The sequence below is a fragment of the Stegodyphus dumicola genome, chromosome 1, assembly GCF_044657685.1.
Source record: "Stegodyphus dumicola isolate Sdum_Otavi_A_Nest chromosome 1, ASM4465768v1".
Taxonomy (NCBI): domain Eukaryota; kingdom Metazoa; phylum Arthropoda; class Arachnida; order Araneae; family Eresidae; genus Stegodyphus; species Stegodyphus dumicola.
The window spans coordinates 16225108-16246395 of NC_140768.1; the positions used below are offsets into that span (position 1 = coordinate 16225108).

At 31.6% G+C, this 21288-nt stretch overlaps 2 protein-coding genes across 2 annotated transcripts; one reads left to right on the forward strand and one right to left on the reverse strand.

The window, feature by feature from the left end:
• The first annotated feature begins 1125 nt into the window (after positions 1 to 1125).
• On the forward strand, positions 1126 to 21011 carry LOC118196279 (beta-1,3-galactosyltransferase 5-like). Its single transcript, XM_035367704.2, has 2 exons — positions 1126 to 2921; positions 16859 to 21011. Exons 1-2 carry the CDS (start codon positions 2387 to 2389, stop codon positions 17434 to 17436), a joined length of 1113 nt encoding a protein of 370 aa, XP_035223595.1. The 5' UTR covers positions 1126 to 2386; the 3' UTR covers positions 17437 to 21011.
• On the reverse strand, positions 9119 to 11022 carry LOC146999048 (uncharacterized). The gene has a single exon (XM_085813068.1). It carries the CDS (start codon positions 10932 to 10934, stop codon positions 9243 to 9245), a length of 1692 nt encoding a protein of 563 aa, XP_085669194.1. The 5' UTR covers positions 10935 to 11022; the 3' UTR covers positions 9119 to 9242.
• Positions 21012 to 21288: the final 277 nt, after the last annotated feature.

Sequence of the window (21288 nt, forward strand, 5' to 3'; positions counted from 1 at the left end):
AAGAAATTAAGCAAACAAAACAAAAAAGTAACAGTTTTTCACAGACGATTGAGTATTTCTCATTTAATTAATTCAGTTCTCACTTCGCGAGAAGACAAAAATACATAAAAGCTCAAAATATCTATATTAAAAATTACGAAGTGAATCTGAAACACTTATTTCCTCGAAAAAATTCCAGAAAGACTTAAGCATGATTTAATTGGCAATAATAAATGAATGCGTTATCTTTGTTGTTGCGAAGCTAAGTTTCTCTAGATTGGCAACAAATCCACTAGTCTCCTGTTTCAAATGTAAACATCAATGGCCGCCATTAAAAACAGGCTTAGCGGCACTTAAACAAATTTAAAATTGCTGATAAGTCTAAAAATATTGCATACAGATTTACTAAGGGCATAAACACCTTAACCGGAAGGTAAGAACAACATAATTCAATCATTTTTAAAGCAAAAAATGTACAATTTACAAACATATAAGAGTAAAGAAACTGAGCTCACTGAGCCGAGTAATAGAGTGGATATATATATAAATATATTTATATACGTTTGGTGGGCCGATTGCAACCCTACATGTTATAGCAGTCCTATATACAAAATTTCAACGTCCTGAGGCAACTCGTTTTTGAGTTATGCGAGATACGTACGTATGTTCGTACAGACGCCACGAAAAATTCTCTTCAGAATTAATTTTAAAGCAGTTTTTTTTTTTTTTTTTTTTTTTTAAGGAAAAGAGTATTTTATTCTATCCTTACGTACAGATATCACTCAAAAACAACGTTAAATTGCATTCGATAGCGGTCAAAATGGATATTTTCGTTGAAATACGCTGCCTGAAACTTTTCGCGATTACAATACTTCCTTTTTACTTCGTACAAGGAAATAAAAAATGAAGGAATTTAAATTCCTTTTTCTCAGATCGGAACAGCTTATTAATTAATCTGGAAGTTGTAAATATGATTGTTCTTATCTATAAAATTATCTTGATGAATTGTTTTCTGTATTTTGAGTTGAAAAAGATATCTTGAGGGAAGAAATTTTAAGTAATTTATTTTTATTATTTAAAATAAACTAAAATTAAAAAGAGTTTATTTATTTACTTTAACACGAGCGAAAAGTATAACTTACTGACTACAAGCAAATCAATAAAGCCTTACAGAAACATCAAATCACATTACTAAGCCTTTGCTCGCTTTCACTTGTAAGGAATCTCTACAGCTTAGCTTTTCGAAACAGTAATATTCTTTTCAAGTAGAAAGCGAGACTTTTTTCAATCCCATCCGAGTCTTAGTGCAGTTTGTTTGGCGTTATTATATGTCCGCTTGCGGTATTGAAAGCATTCTCACATAAATAACCTTTCTTGAGATTTGTGTTCCTATTTGACTGTGTCTTAGAACTTTAGAAAATTCAGTGTTCCAGTTACGTATTTCAGTTACAATACAAAGAAAGAAATTGACTGGTTGCATAAATAGTTAAGTATTATTCGAATATCTATTGACCTTCAGTTCTAATTTAGTGAGTTAGACATCGGGTGAAAAGACTACTAAAAGAAGATTTAAAAAGACAGAAGATTCAAAAAGGAGCTCGAAGAATCAATTTAGCTGTCGGATGATGTCGAAAATTCATAAAGTGGTCTCAAGAGGTCTATTTCGCAATTTCATTGGAATGCTTATACATATGAAATAGTAATCGGTCGACTTCACATACAGAGATGGTTTCAAATGTAGCGTTCTTTAGCAGGATTTGTAGGAACAGAACAATGTGTAGGAACAATGTTTTTTATCCATTGTTTAAATGTTTTCCTTTCCGAAAGGACTGTTAAACATAGCATCCAATTCAGGAGCATATTTAAATTTTTCTCAGAGTAACAGAGATAGTTTTCTCATTCAAATCCATTTAACCAGTTGAGAAGGTACATAAATTAAGTTAACATCTGTTTAAATACTGGTATTTTGCAAACAAAGGAAATAAATACACGACTCTGCATTTCCGACTTAGCATGTCTGCAACACACAAATTTATTTTAATTCCTGTGTATATATTCTACTCTGTTACTTTCAAGAAACTTGCATTCTAAGCATTTCTAAGCGCGATAGGAATTTTCAAATAAATAACATGTTTTAAAATTTTATAATAAATAAGCCATAAGATAAAATCTACATATTTTCCTTAACTATTAGCATCCGCATCTACAAGAAAATATTGTTATATTCTCTTATTTCAGTAACTGTTTTTGGAAAGGAAAACCGATGCCTAAAGTATATTCAAATGCACAGAACATAACAAATGAAAATACCTGTCGTAACATTACCATACAGAAAGTCTGTATTCTGCAAAAAATAAATACATTATAGAAAGCGAAGAAATAGAAATACATTAGCTAGTTTTAAAAAATGAAGCGATATAATAGGATTAGCTCCGGTAGTCTGTGCATAATTCCTAAAAAGGCTATCGCATGGATAATGTTATTGATGGCTGTTTTAACCATTTTGTTCTTCATATCTATTGAAGTAAGAAAAATTCTTTCCCTCGGAAGTTTAACAAGAGAAAAAATCCTTAAGCAGAATCATGGTACTTTTTCTACTAGTAACAGTGAATTTAGCTCATCTCAATATACATCAAGTGAGATTTCTGCAGAAACTGAGAAAGGTGTAATTCGATCTTTTAATTCAGTTGTTGCACTTGAACTGTTTGAAGAACAGCCTCACTGTGCCACTAAGCCTTTTCTTTTAGTACTAGTGGCATCAGCACCAGAAAATTTTGAGCGAAGAGATGCAATCCGAAAGGCATGGGTTTACTCTTTAACAAACAAAGAATGGACTTCAGAGTTAAAGACAAAAATTTTATTCCTGGTTGGTTTTTCGCCAAGCAAATTCCTCAACATTTTGCTGAAGAATGAAAATGAACAGTCAGGAGATATACTTTTGGGTAAGTGTTTTAATATTATTGTCAAATTTTCTTGAAATCCCAAGTTTCCATTGATACATATATTAATATTTTACAGAATTGAAGGTTCACTTCCTTGTACTATTGTAATCGCGAAAAATCTCGGGTATCATATTTAAACGAAAATATTTATTTTGATCGCTCTCGAATCCATTTATACGATGTTATTTCGTGACACCTGTGCGTACGGACAGAATAAAGAACTGCTTTTGTCAAAAGCAATTGTAAAATGGATTTAAAATGGATTCAAAAGAGTTTTTTTTTTCCTTTGACGTCTGTACGTACGTACATATGTATGTATCTCACATAACTGAAAAATGAGTAAGCCATAGAACGTTGAAATTAAGATTCTGTTTAGATTAGAAAAAGCTTTTCAAATTGGAAGATATTTTTAATGATTTAATTTTGTATTTTTGCCATTTTCCTACGCTTTGAGGAGCACCAGAATTTTCGGGTGAAGTATTAAAATTTAAAAATAAATTGGAATGGTTCATCAGCTCATTTACTAGGTAAAGAAAAGCAAATATTTTGTTTTGGAAGGAATATAAGGTATTTCTCCCTCCCTCTTACCATACCTCCGTGATGTAGTGATTAGCACACTCAGCTCGTATTCGAGAGGTCCATGGTTCGAGTCCTAGTAAGGGCAATGCTCATTTTTCAGGCTCAAATGCAACCGACCATTCCTCCAAGCCTGTACCAACCACGGGAAATTCCCAGCGTATTTTTTTTTTCCCTTTGAGAACATACAGACTCCCCGTGCACCACATATGTACAACACGGGGCTTACAGAAGTAAGTTAACTAGAACATTAAAGGTTACATGTATAAATAAACATTAAAAATTACATGCATAAATAAAGCGAACAAAAGCAGAGAACAGCAGTCTGGACTCCACGAAAACAGATAAGTTCACTGGCCAAGTCACTCCGAGCATTTTCAAATCGTTCTGTGAGCATAATCTAGGACCATCAAATGTAGGGCACGAGAAAATTTAATGTTCCACATCCTGAGGAACTCTTTTTGAACATTCACATAAATTGTTTGATCGTAGATTAAAACGAAACAGATAACTTGCAAATTTACCGTGACCAGATAAAAACTGAGACACTTTAAAATTTAACAAGAGAAAAGACTCGGAATTCAGTCTATGGTAAATAGAAGGAGGGAACTTTTTGGTGACTTCAGCATTACAAGATGAAATGTATTTCTCATTCCACATAGCTAAAAGCTTTTTATAATGAAAGGACTTCCAATAACTCTTTGGAATGCTAATGTTGATATCAATGGGTAAATTTAAGGCATCTTTAGCTAAGAAATCAGCTCTTTCATTTCCGTAGAAACCATGATAAGCACGCACATAAGCAAAGCAGATATCAATACCTCTAATTCTAAGTGAACTAACAGTTACTAGGGTTTCGATAACTAATTTATCGCAGCTTGTAATACTGTTCAAAAGTTGAAGAGAAGAAAGAGAATCAGAACAAATAAGGTACTTTGAGGATGTTGTCCCATGACCCTGGATCCATTTGACGGCAAGATAAATGCACAGAAGTTCTGCTTGAAAAACTGTACATTCATTCCCAGCGTATTACAGACGATTCCTCAGACGGAGCGTCAACTGTTCTTGCGGTTTTCGCGGGGAAGACGCGGACGCACTTCATTACCTGCTCTCCTGCCCTCTGACAGAGCACCTTCGACAGCAGTTCTTTCCTTCTGACTACATCACATATCCTGTGTTCACGAACTATTACTGCAACAAGGGCATCTTAGAGATAACGAAGCAAGTGAATGAAAATAATTATATCCAAGAAACTACAGATTAATGTAAAAGGTAGAAAGGCGGTCTAACCGTCAGATTGCTAGCAATGACTAGGATGACTTCCTAACCCTGTAGTGCCATTAACTTAGTTTGGCGGAACAGGTTAAGTAAAGTGACTATATATCTCTACTGCTTCGAAAAATCTTAATGTCTCTACAGTGGCGCCCAAACTATATATATATTAAAAAAAAGGCGGTGAATGATGATTCTTCAACATCAGGATATGGCGATTCGGTCTCCTGATCCCCATATTTACATAATTGAAAACGCTCTTTGAAAGGAGGAGTATATAAGGTAATACATTAAAGGTACACTCAGACCCTCCTGGCCACATTCTTAGCATGCCTTCGTTGTGTAGGGGTCAACACGCGTATTCGAGAAGTCCGTGGTTCGAGTCCCAGCGAGGGCATCGCTTATTTTCCATCTCTGTTGCTTCGATTTAACCTAATGTTGCTCTGTTGCTTCGATTTAATCTCTACAGAGATTCATTGGATTCCTCTTCTTTCTTGTTCCAAATTCTGTAAATTCTGGTTTTTTTTTTTTTTTTTTTTTTCTTTTTTTTTTTTTTTTTTTTTTTTTTTTTTTTGTTGTTGTTGTTGTTGTTGTTGTTTTTGTTTGTTTTGTTTTGTTTTGTTTATTTTTATTTTTACATTTTAAAATATTCTTACTCTACATGTATAAGATTTTAAAGTTAACTTGAATTTCAATTTTTTGTATTTGTGAAAAATTGGTTCTAAATTTTATATGTATATATATATATGTGTGTGTGTGTAAAATATAAAAAGTACGATAGCTTTGCTCTTTGCGAATCAGCAACCTTTAATTAACTTTCTGCAATTTAGGATCTTCTCCCTAGACCAATACCTTCGAGAACATTCTAGCCTATTACATAACCGCTACTATAAATAACAAATGCGCGCCATTATGCAAACAGAAGCTCGCCTCTCCTCCTGCGCTACCAAACCTGCTTTTCTGCCTCGCTTTGTTCAAAGTGTGACGCATTAAATTTAAAGTAATCTTTTTAAGTGACGAATATTGATTTGCTTCTTGAATTGAAATAAAGCATGGAACTATAAACTTAAATTCTATTGTGCCGTTATTTAATGTTGCCTTGACACTCAGTCACAGCAATGCCTGAACTTTGATGCCAAGCTTCCTCACGACTGCTGGAAAATATCACACATATCTATATATATACATAGTCATTCTGAATTAGTCATCAATCTGCATGCAATAGTTATAGAATTATCAAAAATTTAAGAGTTTAAATGGCGAGTTAAATCTAACGAGACCTTCATTTGTTAACATTTGAGACAATTGAAGAGTAAATTAAGTCAGTTGGTGCCCCAACTTCAGTGCCTTTTTGTCCAGTGAGATCAAAAGTTAACTTTCAGTTCTGTACACCGAAAATTTTGTTTTCCTGCCTGCTGGCCGAATCGCTTGTTTTCGCGTAGAAACTCTAATTGTAATTTTAAAAAAATGTTTTTTTAACTGCTTTAACTATATTTAGTGTTTTAAGTTTTTCTATATTTTACAACTGTTAATGAAGATATTCTGATGTTTTGTATTTTGCCTTGTCGCGAAATAAGAACTGAATTGATTGCATAAAAAATATATCTGTAAAGAAATTCGAGGAAATTAGTTTAAATAAAGTGCAGCAAAAATGTGTATAATTTTATAGGCCGTAGAGGGAAGTCACGTGATGTCCACATCAGGTATTTTATCTTTTATTAATAGCAACGTGTATTGTAAATAAATAACAGCATGAGGAAAAAAAGCCTTTTTTCCAATGACAGATTTGAAGCAACGTTTTCTTGTCAAAAAGTAAAAGTTATCTCCATCATATAAACTGAAGTTTTGCTATCTGCTTAAAGCTTGATTTCGTTATTAATCGTTAAAAGTCAAATTAAAATGATCTCGTCTGATTTCTCCAGTATTTCCTTACATTGTTTACGAAGAAAATAGGTTATGATAGGAAACAAATTTCTGATTTAAATGTATTAATTTTTAAAACGAGGAAGTGACAAATTGAATATGCTGCAGATGTAATGGACTTGAGCAATATGATTCCATGAAAAAAACATAAGATGTACAACAGATTCTAAATGCAGTTGAAAATTTTAGCAAATTTTTCTTCAGTAAAAACATTTTCTCAGAACTAAATTTGATCAGAAACTTTCATAAAGGCTTTCTATGAATCGTATTTGTATATCATAATAAATCGCGTGATAAGGGAATAGAAATTTCACTCTGAGCAATTTAAAACTTGTGTAAACAATTACGTGTAAAGAATGAAGGAACTTGGATCTATTACTACTGTTAGATACGACAGTAAAGGTATACCATTTTGTCTATTCATCAACTTATTTCTACCTAAATAATATCTCAATTTAAACACAACCAATCATGATGATGGCAAGAGCTGTAATGTTTATTCTACTAACTTAATAACATTTTACAGGTGTTGCCACTCAAGCAAAACTAAAAGAAAATTAATATTACACTGGTTGAATGTATATGAACTATGCTATACTTAACATACTCCCACCTTTTGATAAAAGGATTTTTATCAAAACGAATATTTAATTAATCTAAAATATAACCTAAAATTCCATTTTGAAGTTCACTTAAAAGTCTATTTTAAAGTTCAAAATCCTTGAATTTAGAAGGCACTTTTATAGCTCGACCACTTCATAATCTAATCTATAGCACTCATCCAAATAGTCATCAAATGTTTTGCCACCTGGATCACAAACTGGTTTAGGTTTAGAAATTACTTTATGAAATAAGGATTTCTTTCTAACCTTTATCCTATAACGTTTCGAGAGCATTTGCCATAACGCCTCTTTGGGCTAAAAATATTTAAAAACAGCGTATAGAATTTATGATCGACAGTCTCGCACGCTAGAAATAAAAAAGTTTTATTCCTCCTGTATTGGCACTGCTCGCTTTGAAATCGTTAAGTTTTCTAATTAAAAATTCGTTAAAGTTTTACAAAATATGAAAAAAAATTTTTTTTAATTCAAAATTCGGCCTTCCAGGTGCCCATATTAGGGTGGAGGACTACGTTATTCAAAATTGGACGACTCTAGATATCGTTTTGTTTCATAATGCGAGAAATATACATATATTCGTACAGTTCTTTCATTATTTATTTTCTTTAAATTTATCATAGGGAGATAATATTTGGTGGCAGCAGTTTGAGAAGTATTTATGTCATTCAACGCAATATGTCGTTTCCAGACTAATATCACTTTTGGGCTAACGCCCCTTTGGGCTAAAAAATTTCATACACCGTAAGTATACAAGTAGAATATGAAGAGAAAACTTCCAACGGAAAGGAATTTATTTTTCGCATTTTCAGTACGTGTAAAGTATTTATGATGAAATCAAATAGTCAGATAGCCCAACGATAATGAATCATGTTAAAATGCTGTTGTACTAAATAACTCATGAAATGATTTCACGTTAGAAATTTTTTAAAAAATGCTAAAATATAATAAGACTAAACTAAATATAAGAAAAAGTCTAATATAAGAAAAAGTAATTATAGTATAGAAAAGTTATAAAATAGAAAATAGAGCTAATCTTTGGAATATGGTAACTGGTAGTTTGGCGAGATTTTGGTAAGGCGATAAAGGTTACTAGCTAGGACTTTAGCAGTGTACATAGATAAAGTTAAGAGTGTGCGCAATGCCATTTTTGTGCAATTCTGGGATGTTTTTTAAAGTGAAAATAGGTCGACATGTACGTGGATGATACCATGTATGTGCAATTCTTAAAAACGCGGCAAGCAGTGGGCGATTCTGCATTTTTTCCCAATTTCGCACTTAATCTTCGTCATGATTAAGCACTTTTGTTCCATAAAAGTTCTAGCATAAGCGTAATTCGGCTAGCAGATTGTTGGGAAAAAAATGTTGATTAAAAAAAAAAAAATACATGCCTTTACTTCGTGAAAACAAAATGGCGTCCAAAAAAAAAAAAAAAAAACTAGCAGGTTGCTGTAGCAGGGTTAGTCGCCAAATTTTCGCCAAAAAATTGCCAAGTTACCATAATCCGAAGATTAACCGAAAATAGTTTGAAATACTCCATGCTTTCAAGTATTGCTCAATAACTAAATTATTCCAACAGATTGCTCAGTAACTAAATTATTCCAACAAATATCACCAAACTGAAATACAAATTAATACATTAGATTTAGATAATAGAGCTTAATATATTAGAAATTAATACACTAGATTTAGATAATAGAGCTGCAACAAAAAAATGTGAACATTTTTCATGCTTCTTTTTGTATTTTAAGAACTCGTAATACAGTGTATTAGTCCCAATAACGATGAAGAAATTAAGATATCAAAATGTGTATATAGTAATTGGCACAGTGGCATTTATTACTTACCAACAAAAATATTAAAACTTGCAATGTTACAAGCAAAATCATTTTAAGATCTCCTTATTAGTAGTGCATTCGTTAGCATATTTGTTTTAACAGATTTTATGAACTATCACATCATGCAAAAATTTAATCCATATGTTCTCTTTTGCCTTATCTTTCCATTCATCCGTTGAGAAAATTTTCTGTGACTTGATAGCAGAAAACTCAATTACACTTTTGTACAAATCATCATCGCAATGCATAGTGGCTAAAAGAAGAACTTCGTGCACATTTTCAACAGACAGATTAGATTTCAGAAAGGATGAACATTTTTTCTTGAGAACAGGAACGTCATATTTATCTGCTACTGAATACAACTTTGTGGCTGTTTCATCCAAAGGTTTCCCTAAATTTCCAGAGTATATGAACAGAAGAAATTCATCCATTATATCAGGATCAGTATCTGAAATATTAACATTATTATCTTCCGTTTCAGTCATATTAGTTTCGAACATTTTAGAAAATACGGAAGATCGGAAGCAGAGAATACTTTTGTGCACGGGGAATGTTCTGGAACCGACGATGATATTGACGTCCGATAAAATCCCACTTTTGTAAAGATTCTGAAAGTCACTACTTAAGCTATGAAAGTTCAAAGATGATGAAAAAGCGAAAGAAGATTTTGTAATCTCAGAAAAATAACTGCCGTCTAAAAACTCAAAATCACATTTAAGTGAAACTCTTTTCGGACTTATCCAAAGGGATCGAAACGATACTGCGCATTTCCAAGTTTTACTGCTTTTTAGTAATTCTTCACCACGTTTTCCAATAGAGAATATTTTACTTCTTACGAAAATTGATTTGGATTCGTGATCATCTACTCTAGAAACAGAAATATCAAAGCTACTTCCATCTTCTTCCTTTTCACGTAAATGAATAATTAAATTCCATTTTGAGGACTGCAAGACACTGACACAAAAGGTATGATGTAAAACTGTATGAGTAGGCAGACTAGAGAGATCTTCTATTGGCCATTCAAATGATATTTTGTGTTGTATATCAATGCGTGTTCGTCCTTCCTGGGCTACAGCAGGTATACCTTGCACTTTGGGAAGTTCATATTTTATTGCTGCGGCTGTCAATTCTTCTAACAGATCTGAGTTAGTGTAAACTATTGTCCCAGTATAAACATATTTAACTATTGCTTCCAGCACATTCGAACCTATATCGAAAGTCTGCTCGCTTGCTTGTTCTGCATCGAGTTTCTCGACAATTTTCGGCCACCTCGCCCACAAAATAGCTTTATGCACTTTGAAAGTTGTATCATTAGCACGTAATGTGATGTCCGTAAATAATCCATTTTCGTGGGAAAGCGGAAGAAATGACTTTCGCTCTTCATTTCCAGATACTTTCAAACAGCATTTAATAATCAAAATGTCGCTCCGCAATGATGAAAAATTCGAGTGCTTTCTAATGCGAATTTGAATTCCCAATCGTCTATTATATTGATATTCAGTCATCGCTTCTTTATAACTAAAAATGATGTCTCCAGTACAATCCATTCCTTGAATACAAAATAAAATTTTGAAGTTTCCCAAAATGTCTTCATTTCTTGTGAGGAAAATTTGTATGTATTCTTCATCGTGTTCCACTTTCGGATACAAATTCAGATACCATTTTACACCCAATATAAAGTCCTGCGCGAAACCCGGACTGCAAATGCACTGTTCTTTTGTCTGATAGCCTGTGAAGTTTTCAATTGTCCAAGTGAACATAAATTCATCGTCTTTTCGCCTGTCCATTATATCCTCCTTTAGCTAATTACTGTATTGCAGTTAATCTACGGCGTGAGCAGCAAGTATGGTTTTGCCTCGGATTCCCTTCGCCATATATGACGCTATTATCAAATCGCATCGCCTACATCCGCATTTCCTGTGTTCGTATTCCTAAACAACTTTCTGTTATCGCAACTACAGTGATAAAGTGCAGGCAGCATCAAGGCTACAAATATATACTATTTATGCATGTCCTTTTTGCATGTTCTTGTGCTATGCTTTATAATTAACTAGCAGCTTCGCTGTCAGCCTTCGTCTGGCTTTTAAATGTACCGGAAAAATGGCTGAAAGGAACACTAAACGTTAAATTTAAAAACTGCGTAGAATTTTACTCTGCAGAACAACTTCATAAAAAAAATTATTACGTATAACAAAATTACAATGAAATAAGCAATATCCCTTAATACAAATATTAATTATCCTAATAAATAAATTAGCCAACTTCCCTTTGCAAAATCTTAAGAACTCAAATGGTATAAAGGAGGTTAAGAACTTTGTTTCCTAAAAAATCACTCAAAACTTTTCAATATCTTCATAAAAAGTAAAATGAGCAATAAATAACATAAAAGAATACAAAAAATAAAAAATTCTGAAAAGCAAAGTATAATTAATGATATTTTATCTTATATTTTCAAGAGAAAAAAATTACAATGAAATAAGCTATATCCCTTAATACAAATATTAATTATCCTAGTAAAAAAATTAGCCAACTTTCGTTGAAGAAAAAAAATCATGCAAAACTTTTCAATATCTTACGAACAGTGAAATAAACAAAAAATAACATGAAAGCAACTCAAAAAACATAAAATTCCGCGCAGAATTTTACTCTGCAGAACAACTTTATCAAAAAAAAATCAATAAAAATGTATTATATATATATATATATAAATGACAATGAAATATGCCAATCTTTTAAAAACAGTGACATAAGAAATACGATGAAAAATTGTTGCCAAACCCATATTTCTAAAAGAATGAAACTATTTAAAATGATGCGATTTCATCCAAAATCTATCTACAACAATAAGGCAGGAAAATTGTTGCCAAAATCACATTTTTAAAGATGTGAGATGTGAGAAGTGTACTCAGAAGCCTTATTTAAATTTTTTTTTAAAAATACAAAATATTATCATTTTTCCAAAATTCTTATTGCTTAGTCATGTTGTTTTAAATGCTCAGAACAACTGAGATGCCTTTGAAAATTTATGTAATCATAACAAACATTTTTAGTAAGTGTATGCAGTAACAAATTGAATATGCTGCAGAAGTAATGACCTGAGCAATATGATGCCATGAAAAAAACATAAGATGTACAACAGATTCTAAATGCAGTTGAAAATTTTAGGAAATTTTCTTCACTAAAAAAATTTTCTCAGAATTAAATTTGATCAGAAACTTTCAGAAAGGCTTCTTATGAATCGTATTTGTATATCATAATAAATCACGTGATAAGGGAATAGAAATTTCACTCTGAGCAATTTATAACTTGTGTAAACAATTACGTGTAAAGAATGAACTTGGATCTATTACTACTATGTTTATTTACAATTTTGTACACATTTAATTATTTGGAGTGCAGTTATTTCATTTTTGATTACAAATGTGCGGTAATGGATGTTTTTATGCCAAATGTTTTGATGCTAGAAGATTAGAAATTTAAATTATTTTCACTACATGATGAATGCTTGTTGTCTAGATATTCATTCTAGTAATATAATTTTCTCCTAATTGTCTTTCATAAGACCCTTAATATAGCCCAAAGACGACAATTTCAAATCTGAAATTAATGCTTAAGTATTTGAGATCGTTATATCTGTGCATAAACATGCCGATGGTGTTTAGAATAGGAGATGGTGTTTAGGATAGGAGATGGTGTTTAGGATAGGAATATGAAATCTGAGATAAGGATTCCTCTAAATGCTATAATTGAACATTGGAATAGTAAGGAATATTGGGAAAACCACGGCTTTGAAACTAAACCAACGATAACACTGATTTAGGAAAGATGTAGTACATGCATTACTTAAATTATTTGGTAGCAACAATTTATAAAATGTGATTAGCGTTTATAGTAGACTACGCAAAATTCTATTTCGAGACTAATAGCCTATTTTGACTAATAAGCAATAGAAATTTTTTTTAAAAAATATATCTGAAAGCTTTCAGATTTTACTTTACTCCCAAAGGGACTTTTTTTAACGATTTTGGGGTTATCTTTATTTATTAAATAACCTTTTCTTCGCACATAAACCATAAAATTCAATTCAACAGCAATATCGCAAAACAATTTTAAAATGAGCATATCTTTAGAATTTTCGATAGTCTCGCGCGCTGGAGATTTTTTTTTTTTTTTTTTTTTTTTTCCAGTACAGTGTTGCCATTGCTCGCTTTGAAATCGTTGAGTTTGTTAATCAAAAAGTCGTTACAGTTTTACAGAATATGAAACAGATTATGAAACAAATTCCAAATTCCAAATTTAGGCTTCCAGATGCCCCAAATTGGGTGGACACGAACGTTATGCAAACTTTTATGGCTCTAGGTACCGTTGTTTTATAACAAAGCGAGAAAAATACACACATTTATGTAGATTCTTCATTATTTAATTTCTTTAAATATAATACAGGACTATAATATTTGGTGGCAATAGTTTGAAAACTGAAACGACATTTAAAATTTTCAACGCAAAATGCCAAAACGAAATTAATAGCCCTTCTGGGCTAACGCTCTTTGGGCTAATAAAATAAGAAAGTAATGATTTTTATATTTATATAATTTTGATGTTATTTGTAATTATTTATAAAATTACATTTTTAACATTTTCGTTTGAGAATTATATATCATTATATATGTTACGTTTCAAGTGATTAATTGATTATTATTAATACTAGACGTATTTATTATATTAACTATAACATACATATTTTGTGTTGACCATATAAAGCTAGATTTAAAGCTGTTATAAGAGTTACGGTGGAATGATTTAAAATTGTTAACTTTGTTGAATAAAAAGTGTATATGTGTACAAATTTTACAGGTACAATTACAATTTAAGTGTACATGTAAAATTTTACAGGGGCCCGCATTAATCTCGGCCTCAGGTGAAAAAATATCAAATCAATATTGTCAACAAGGCTTGACAGGTAGTATCTTCCGTTATCTATGAAATGTTTTGTGCTATACAAAAATTAACCATCTGAAGAAACAGTTTCAAAACTGAAATAAAGTAAATTGAAAATGTTAACAGCTTTCCAAACACTTCATTTTTTGTTCCTTTCTTTTATAATTCTAATTTTTTAAGCAGTACATTTTTCACTGTACATGTCTTTACGAAAGAAGTACTACAATAAGTATTAAATTAAAAGGTGCAGAAGCGAAAACAAAAGAGAAATCTGCTAAAACAAAAGGGAAAATATTATTTAACATCCTGTTATTTATTATTCACTGGTCGATTATTCTTCTGGTTGAAAGAACAGAAAATGAAAGTTCGCTGCTGGTATTTTTTTGTCGCCATAAATAAAACTATCATTTTATACCTAAATATTATTCAGAAGTATAAGAATATTGATAATTCAATGCGTAATAAGAATTTTTACGTACTGAAACTATCTTAAAAATAATGAATGCAAAGAATTTGAAAGAAATAAATCAGTTAAAATAAAATATTCACATTATTTATTGTTATTTATAATTCTCAAAATTTTCATCAATTTTCCTTGTAAAGGAGAGATAATTAACTCCATGATTAGTTAATTAAACTTAGCTCGCTTAAGGGGGCTCATACACCTTAAACCCCTTATGATCTTCGAATATGTGACTGTTGCAAGAATTGGGATATTTCTTTTATTTTTAAAACAATTACTTCCAACATTTTACAGCTGACTACATAACATAGCTGCTTTAGAAACTAGTAACCAGAAAGTTTGTGTTGCCACAAATATTTTTGTAATTTAATCCGTTTTGTGACAATATGTTTTCGTCATGTTTCCACCTCGCTCGCAAGATATTTTAAAAATGGCTAATGGTACATACTTGAAATTGGATGGAGTTCTTTATATGAGCACTATTTTCTAACTGAACTAAAAATCTGAATATATTTTAATATTAAAAAATTTTCTGCATGAAAACATTACAGATTTTTTTAATAAAATACATTTTATAAACTCAATTCCAAATAAAATAAAAATTTAACATGAAATTCTTAGAATTTTTGGTTCACAGTAGTGTCCAAATGTTACAAATGCTACATATTTAATATGAAAGTAAATTATGTAAGAGAATGTTTTAAACTGTGCGCGCAAGGTGGAAACATGACGAGAAATTTTGTCACAAAGCGGATTAAATTATAAATATATTTGTGGCAACACAAACTTTCTGTTTACTATTTCAGAAAGCAGCTATGTTATGCAGTCAGCCGTAAAAAGTTGGAAGTAATTGCTTTTAAAATAAGTAAATTATCCCAGTTCTTGCAACAGTCACATATTCGAAGATCTTATGGGTTTTAAGGTGTATGAGTCCCCTTAAAAGTTTCTCATTTAAGGGTTATGTACAATCTATGCGACCAGTCTTTGTCTGGCTTTTAAATGTACTAGAAAAATGCTTAAGGGGAACACCATTAAATTTGAAAACTGCACAGAATATTACTCTGCAGAACAACTTTATCAAAAAACAAACAAGAGAAAAAAAGGAAAAACAGAAATTTCAACAATAATGTATTATATATAAAAAAATTATAATGAAATAAGCAATATCCCTTAACACAAATGTTAATTATCCTAATAAATAAATTAACCAACTTCCCGTTGCAAAATCTTAAGAATTCAAATAGTATAAAGGAAGTTAAGAACTTTGTTTCATAAAAAAATCATTCAAAATTTATATATAATTAAAATTATATATGATTAAAACATAATGTTAAAAAAATTACAATGAAATAAGCAATAAATCTCATATTTTCAAGAGAAAACATTTAGCAGTCCAATATCCAAAGCAATGAATGAACTGTTGCACACATTTCTAAAAGAACGGAACTACCACCAGAAAGCAATAACCAATTGTGCTTTATGAATGACGTAATACAAAATATACAAACCTCTTTGCCATTAGACCTCATCAAGTCCATCTGCTCTATTTGAAAAAGAGCGAATGCTACATGTCACTGAAAAACATCCTTCAAATGGATTTTAAGTCAAAATTAATATTTTCGTTGAAATGTGATACCCGAAATTTTTCGTGATGACAATATTTCCTTCAGTTTACACAAGGAAGTAAAGAATTTCGTTTTCAGTTTTCTGTCCATTTTTTCAGATTTTATTTCTGGGATCTTTTATTGATTCTGAATAAAATTGAATTTAAATGCCGGTTTATTAATTTCAAATACAATTGTAATAAATTTTCCAGCTACTAGTTCTCAGAATTAACCATGAAATTAACCTAATGATGATACGATTTGTTTCTTAAACTCTGAGTTTGCTAGTACAAAAAAGAACTAAAAATTATGGCTTTCCTTGAATCTATTTCGAAGATCTTCTAAAAGTTGTCGCAAATTAGCCTAAATGATCATAATTCTGAAGTTTACTCGAATACAGAAGTACTAAGACAACTATCAAGAAGACTTACCTTAACACAGTTGAACCTTTTTAAAGGCAACGACTTGCTTTTTGAGATAATTATAACCTTAGATATGATCTTCTATAAGAGGTGTTATAAAACACCTATATTTATTTATGTTCTCTTAAAAGAATTACTACCTTTAGAGATTATTGCCCTAAGTTGAGAGGACTCAATATATTTTATTTTATTTTCATGCAAATGATAATTTTAAAAAGCTTAGCATATGATAATGTTTACGATATTGTAAAAATTTGCAACTTAAACATATTTATATGTTTTAGGTGAATATTTGGATACATACAGAAATCTGACAACTAAAGTCAAACATGGTTTAACGTGGGCCCTCCATCATTGCCAGCCAACTTACCTCCTGAAGACTGATGACGACTGCTTTGTCAATTTACCCTTACTTATAGACTTCTTGTGGAAGTATAATCCTGTTCGAAAAAATCTTTATGCCGGTCGTGTTCGGTGGTATGTTCCTGTCATTCGAGACCCCAACAGTCGCTGGTACGTATCTAGCATCGAGTATCGAAGGCCCCGTTATGCTCCTTATGTGAATGGTGCTGGGTATATTTTCAGTTTGGATGTACTGAAGAAATTCGTAGCTGCAGCTGATACTGTGTTGCCCTTCCCGAATGAAGATGCATACGTGGGCACAGTTTTGAATGTGGCTGGAGTGAGACCAACGTATAGTGCACGATTCGTGACGCATGCTGGACCATGGCAAATGTGCAATTTCTTGTACCTGTTTGTTGTCCATCACGTCAAAGCTACACGGCAGTGGGAATTCCAAGAGATGGCAAAAAGAGCGATGGAAGAATGTTCAAGCACAGACATGGCAAAAGACTGGGTTTGAAAAAGCAATATCAAAGCCAAATGTTATTGACTGAGTTGATATTTAGTTGAAGACATCGGATCGGACGGTATGAATAACTGACCGGACGGTATGAATATAATACATGGCTCAATTGTAATTATGATGAAATGGTTTGGGAATAATTCCCAAGTCGAAAGATGATGAACTTAATGGGGATAATTGATATGACTTACACTTGGAAATATCAAGAGAGATGACATGAAAAAATATAAATATAACGGACTGAATAGAAAATGTGAAGTGGCATAATAAATATGAATGATGAAGGACGAAATGTAAATATTGAAAGATAAAATAATAGTTTAGGTATATTAAAAGTCTTTCGCAGAAGAATTCTTTCCAGCGACACGGTGTAAGAAGAAATCACTTCAATACTACTAGCCATCTATCGGTAAGGAAATGAACGATAAAGTACTTGCGATTCTTCCCATTTTTGTTATCCTATCTCATGCAGTTGCTACAAATAACTCATAATGGAAGCAAAAATGAAGGTTGACAAACGTTCCTAGAGCCATATATATCAATCCTTTGGCCAAACTGGAAAGGTCCTTAAAGAACACAAAGGGAGATTTTTTTAATGCTAAAAATATAGGTAAAGCTTCCGCTTACAATGATTAGATAGTGACTGAAGATTTCTTTTCAGGGTGAGTATTGATGGTCCTTCCAAAAACGAAAAAAAATATACAGGGTGTCTACAAAGTCCCTGAACAACACTACCCTATTATTATGAGTACACTATGTAGTGCTATAAATTTTTCTGGTGTTATTGCACATATGTGAAAGATTTTCCCATTTTCCCCCCACAATTTGTTTTAGTTTAATAGACACATAATGTGAGGATTTGGGGATCCAAAAACCTTCATATCATAATGGAGCTGAAGTGATACAGGCGGAAAGTAAATGCTTGGTGTGGGATGTTGTATGGCAAGATTTTAGGACCATTTTTCTTGAATGAACAAAGAATCGCTGCTAAAGTTTACTTCGATACATTGATTAATTACATTTGCGAATAGTTGGAACAGACTCTAGCCCATGTCATCTTGTCGCCTGCTGAGGTTGTATAAAATGCATTATTTGTCACAAAAACTTTGGACCTTGTTAATGAAAGTGCGACCAGTACCAAAGGTAAAAGGCGTTTCATTCCTAAACAAAAGCTGAAAAAAGTTATGCAGGGACTTTGTGGACACCCTGTATATGCTCTATAAACAGTGTGGTAAAAATTGGTTTCGAACGAGTATCGTATGTACTGCTGTGCATCCTTACATCATCTTAAAAAATTTTAAAAAAATATAGTGTTAAGGTGTTACAGTCAATAAACAAAAATTTATGCGTGTGATAAACCTTGTGAAAGTTTAAATTCTTATGAAACTGTCTAACTACTTCTGTTTACGAAAGCAATTAGACAGTTTAAATTGAAAAACAAAGCACTTGACTGATTTTGGACAAATTTTAAATCAAGAATCATTAAAAACTGCTTTGTAGACAATTAAGGATTTGCTATTTTTAAAATAAATGTAAATCTTTGCATGGTTGTTTGCGCGCAGCTTTTCGTCAGCTATATCATTACTTATTGTTTATACAACTGCAAATAGTTCCTCTAACGATTTGTCCTAAATTCTGAAACATATGGACTAATGTAATGGACTAATGTAATGTAATGGACTAAGTAAATGTACAAACAAAATAAAACAATAAAGGAAACAGAAAAATAAAAATGTGCTTTTAATGAATATCTTAAAATTAATAAGTTTCTTCTCTCTCCCTCCCTCCAAAACATTGCTTTTTGGGAAACAAATAAAATAACAAATAATAATATTCATAATTAGCAAAATATATTTTGCTCAGCCTTAGCTGTATGATTTCACAAGTGCGGTTTTTTTTTTTCCAATATGCTATTTTACAGGTGCTTCAATAGAAAATAACATTTAATTTCTTGGAAAATGTCATATATGGAACGGAATTCTGAAAGTTAATACAAGCAAGCGTCAGTTTCTGTCCTGTAATTATACCCCCCATTAGTGAAGAAAGTAATGCTTTTTTTTCCGGGGGGAAAGTAGTTTTTAAAACAGTAGCAGTTTAAAGTAGTTACAAATTTTTTTGATGCTAAGTGTTATAATCCCTAAAAGCAGAACACCAAAACAGGCAAGTTATAAGCACATAAAACATACAAACAAGACTATATCAAAAAGCTTACTATCCGAGAAGTATAAATAAGTGCCAGAAGAAATCAATTCTGTCTTTGAATTATTTGATATAAAATACGATAAGTGATGAGGGTGAAACAAATTCAGCTTTCTACTGAGTAATAAATTTTGAGAAGTGGATGGCACAATTTTAAAATCATAGAGTTCTTTGGAACAGGCCAAGCCTATATAGGTGCCAAGATTATCATCGCTTACATCACAATTGTAAGTACTATCATGCATATTAAGGATGTTGTAATCGCAGCTACAAAACAGTGATCAGGTCTGAACGTCCATCATGCATTAAGTATAAATTACACAATAGAGTCAATAATGACAGCGCATATAGAATTAGGCATCAAAGGCATGTCCTAAACTGTCAAAAGTACCTAAAACAAGTTAATAAAATAAAATAAAATAAAAAAATCTGAAAGTTTTCAAATTTTTACATTACGCTCAAAGAGCAGTTTTTTTGTTTTTTTTTCCCAACGTTTGTATGTTATTTCATTTATTATTTTTATGTTCTTCGCATTTAAACCATAAAATTCAGTTCAACAGCAGTATCCCAAAATAATTTTAAAATGAGCATATCCTTTAGAATTTCCGATACACAATCTTGCGCGCTGAATTTTTTTTTTTTTTTTTTTTTTTTTTTTTTTTTTTTTTTATTTGGTATTGCCATTGCTAGCTTTGAAATCATTGGGTTTCTTAATCAAAAATTCTTTAATGTCTGACAAAGCATGAAACAGATGATAAAACAAATTCCAAATTAGGTATTCATAATGCCCATATTCGGTGGAGGATTATATTTAAAATTGAATGGCCCTAGGTACCGTTGTTTTATTACAATGCGAGAAACATACATACATTTAGGTAGATTCTTCATTATTTAATTTCTTTAAATATAATACAGTGCTGTTATAGTTGGTAGCAACAGTTTGAAAAGTGAATCAACGCAGAAAGTGAATTGACGCAAATTGCCAAAACGAAATTAATAGCCTTTCTGGGCTAACGCCTTTTTGGGCTCACGCCTTTTTGGCTAACGATAGGAATAAATTACGGACTCTGTTAACGACAATTGTTGCATAATCGAGAAAATATTGTTAAGAATTTTATTATTACTATTTTTATTATTATTGTCTATTTTTCAAAAGTGTGTTTTTGTTTTATTATTGTGTGAAGTTGTAACTATATGTCTTTTCTTGTGTGGCAACAACGCTTCTGTAATTCTTCAATTTGAACTTTTGGATGTGTGCCAAGTTTGATGGCGTAATGCTCTGGTGAGAGCGTCGATTGATTGTGTAAATGAAACATGTTGTTTCAGAACGTTATTTCTTTAAAATATGTAAAATAAATGTTTTGTTTTCTGAACTCGGATTATGCAAACGTTATTTAGTTTCAACATAAAAGTTTGGCGTCCGTTTGACAGGACGTTTGTGTGATTTCGAGTAGTTTTGATTTAGGCGTTTTGTTAAAATGGAGTTGTTAAAGGCAAAACGTAAAAGTGAACGTACTTCGTTTACGTTAACTACGAAGATTGTGGAAGAAGAATTGCCTACTTGTACGGATCCTGAGAGATTGCAAGTGTTGTTGGGGCAACTAATTGACAAATTTGAACGCTTGGACAGTACTCAAAGCAGTGTTTTAG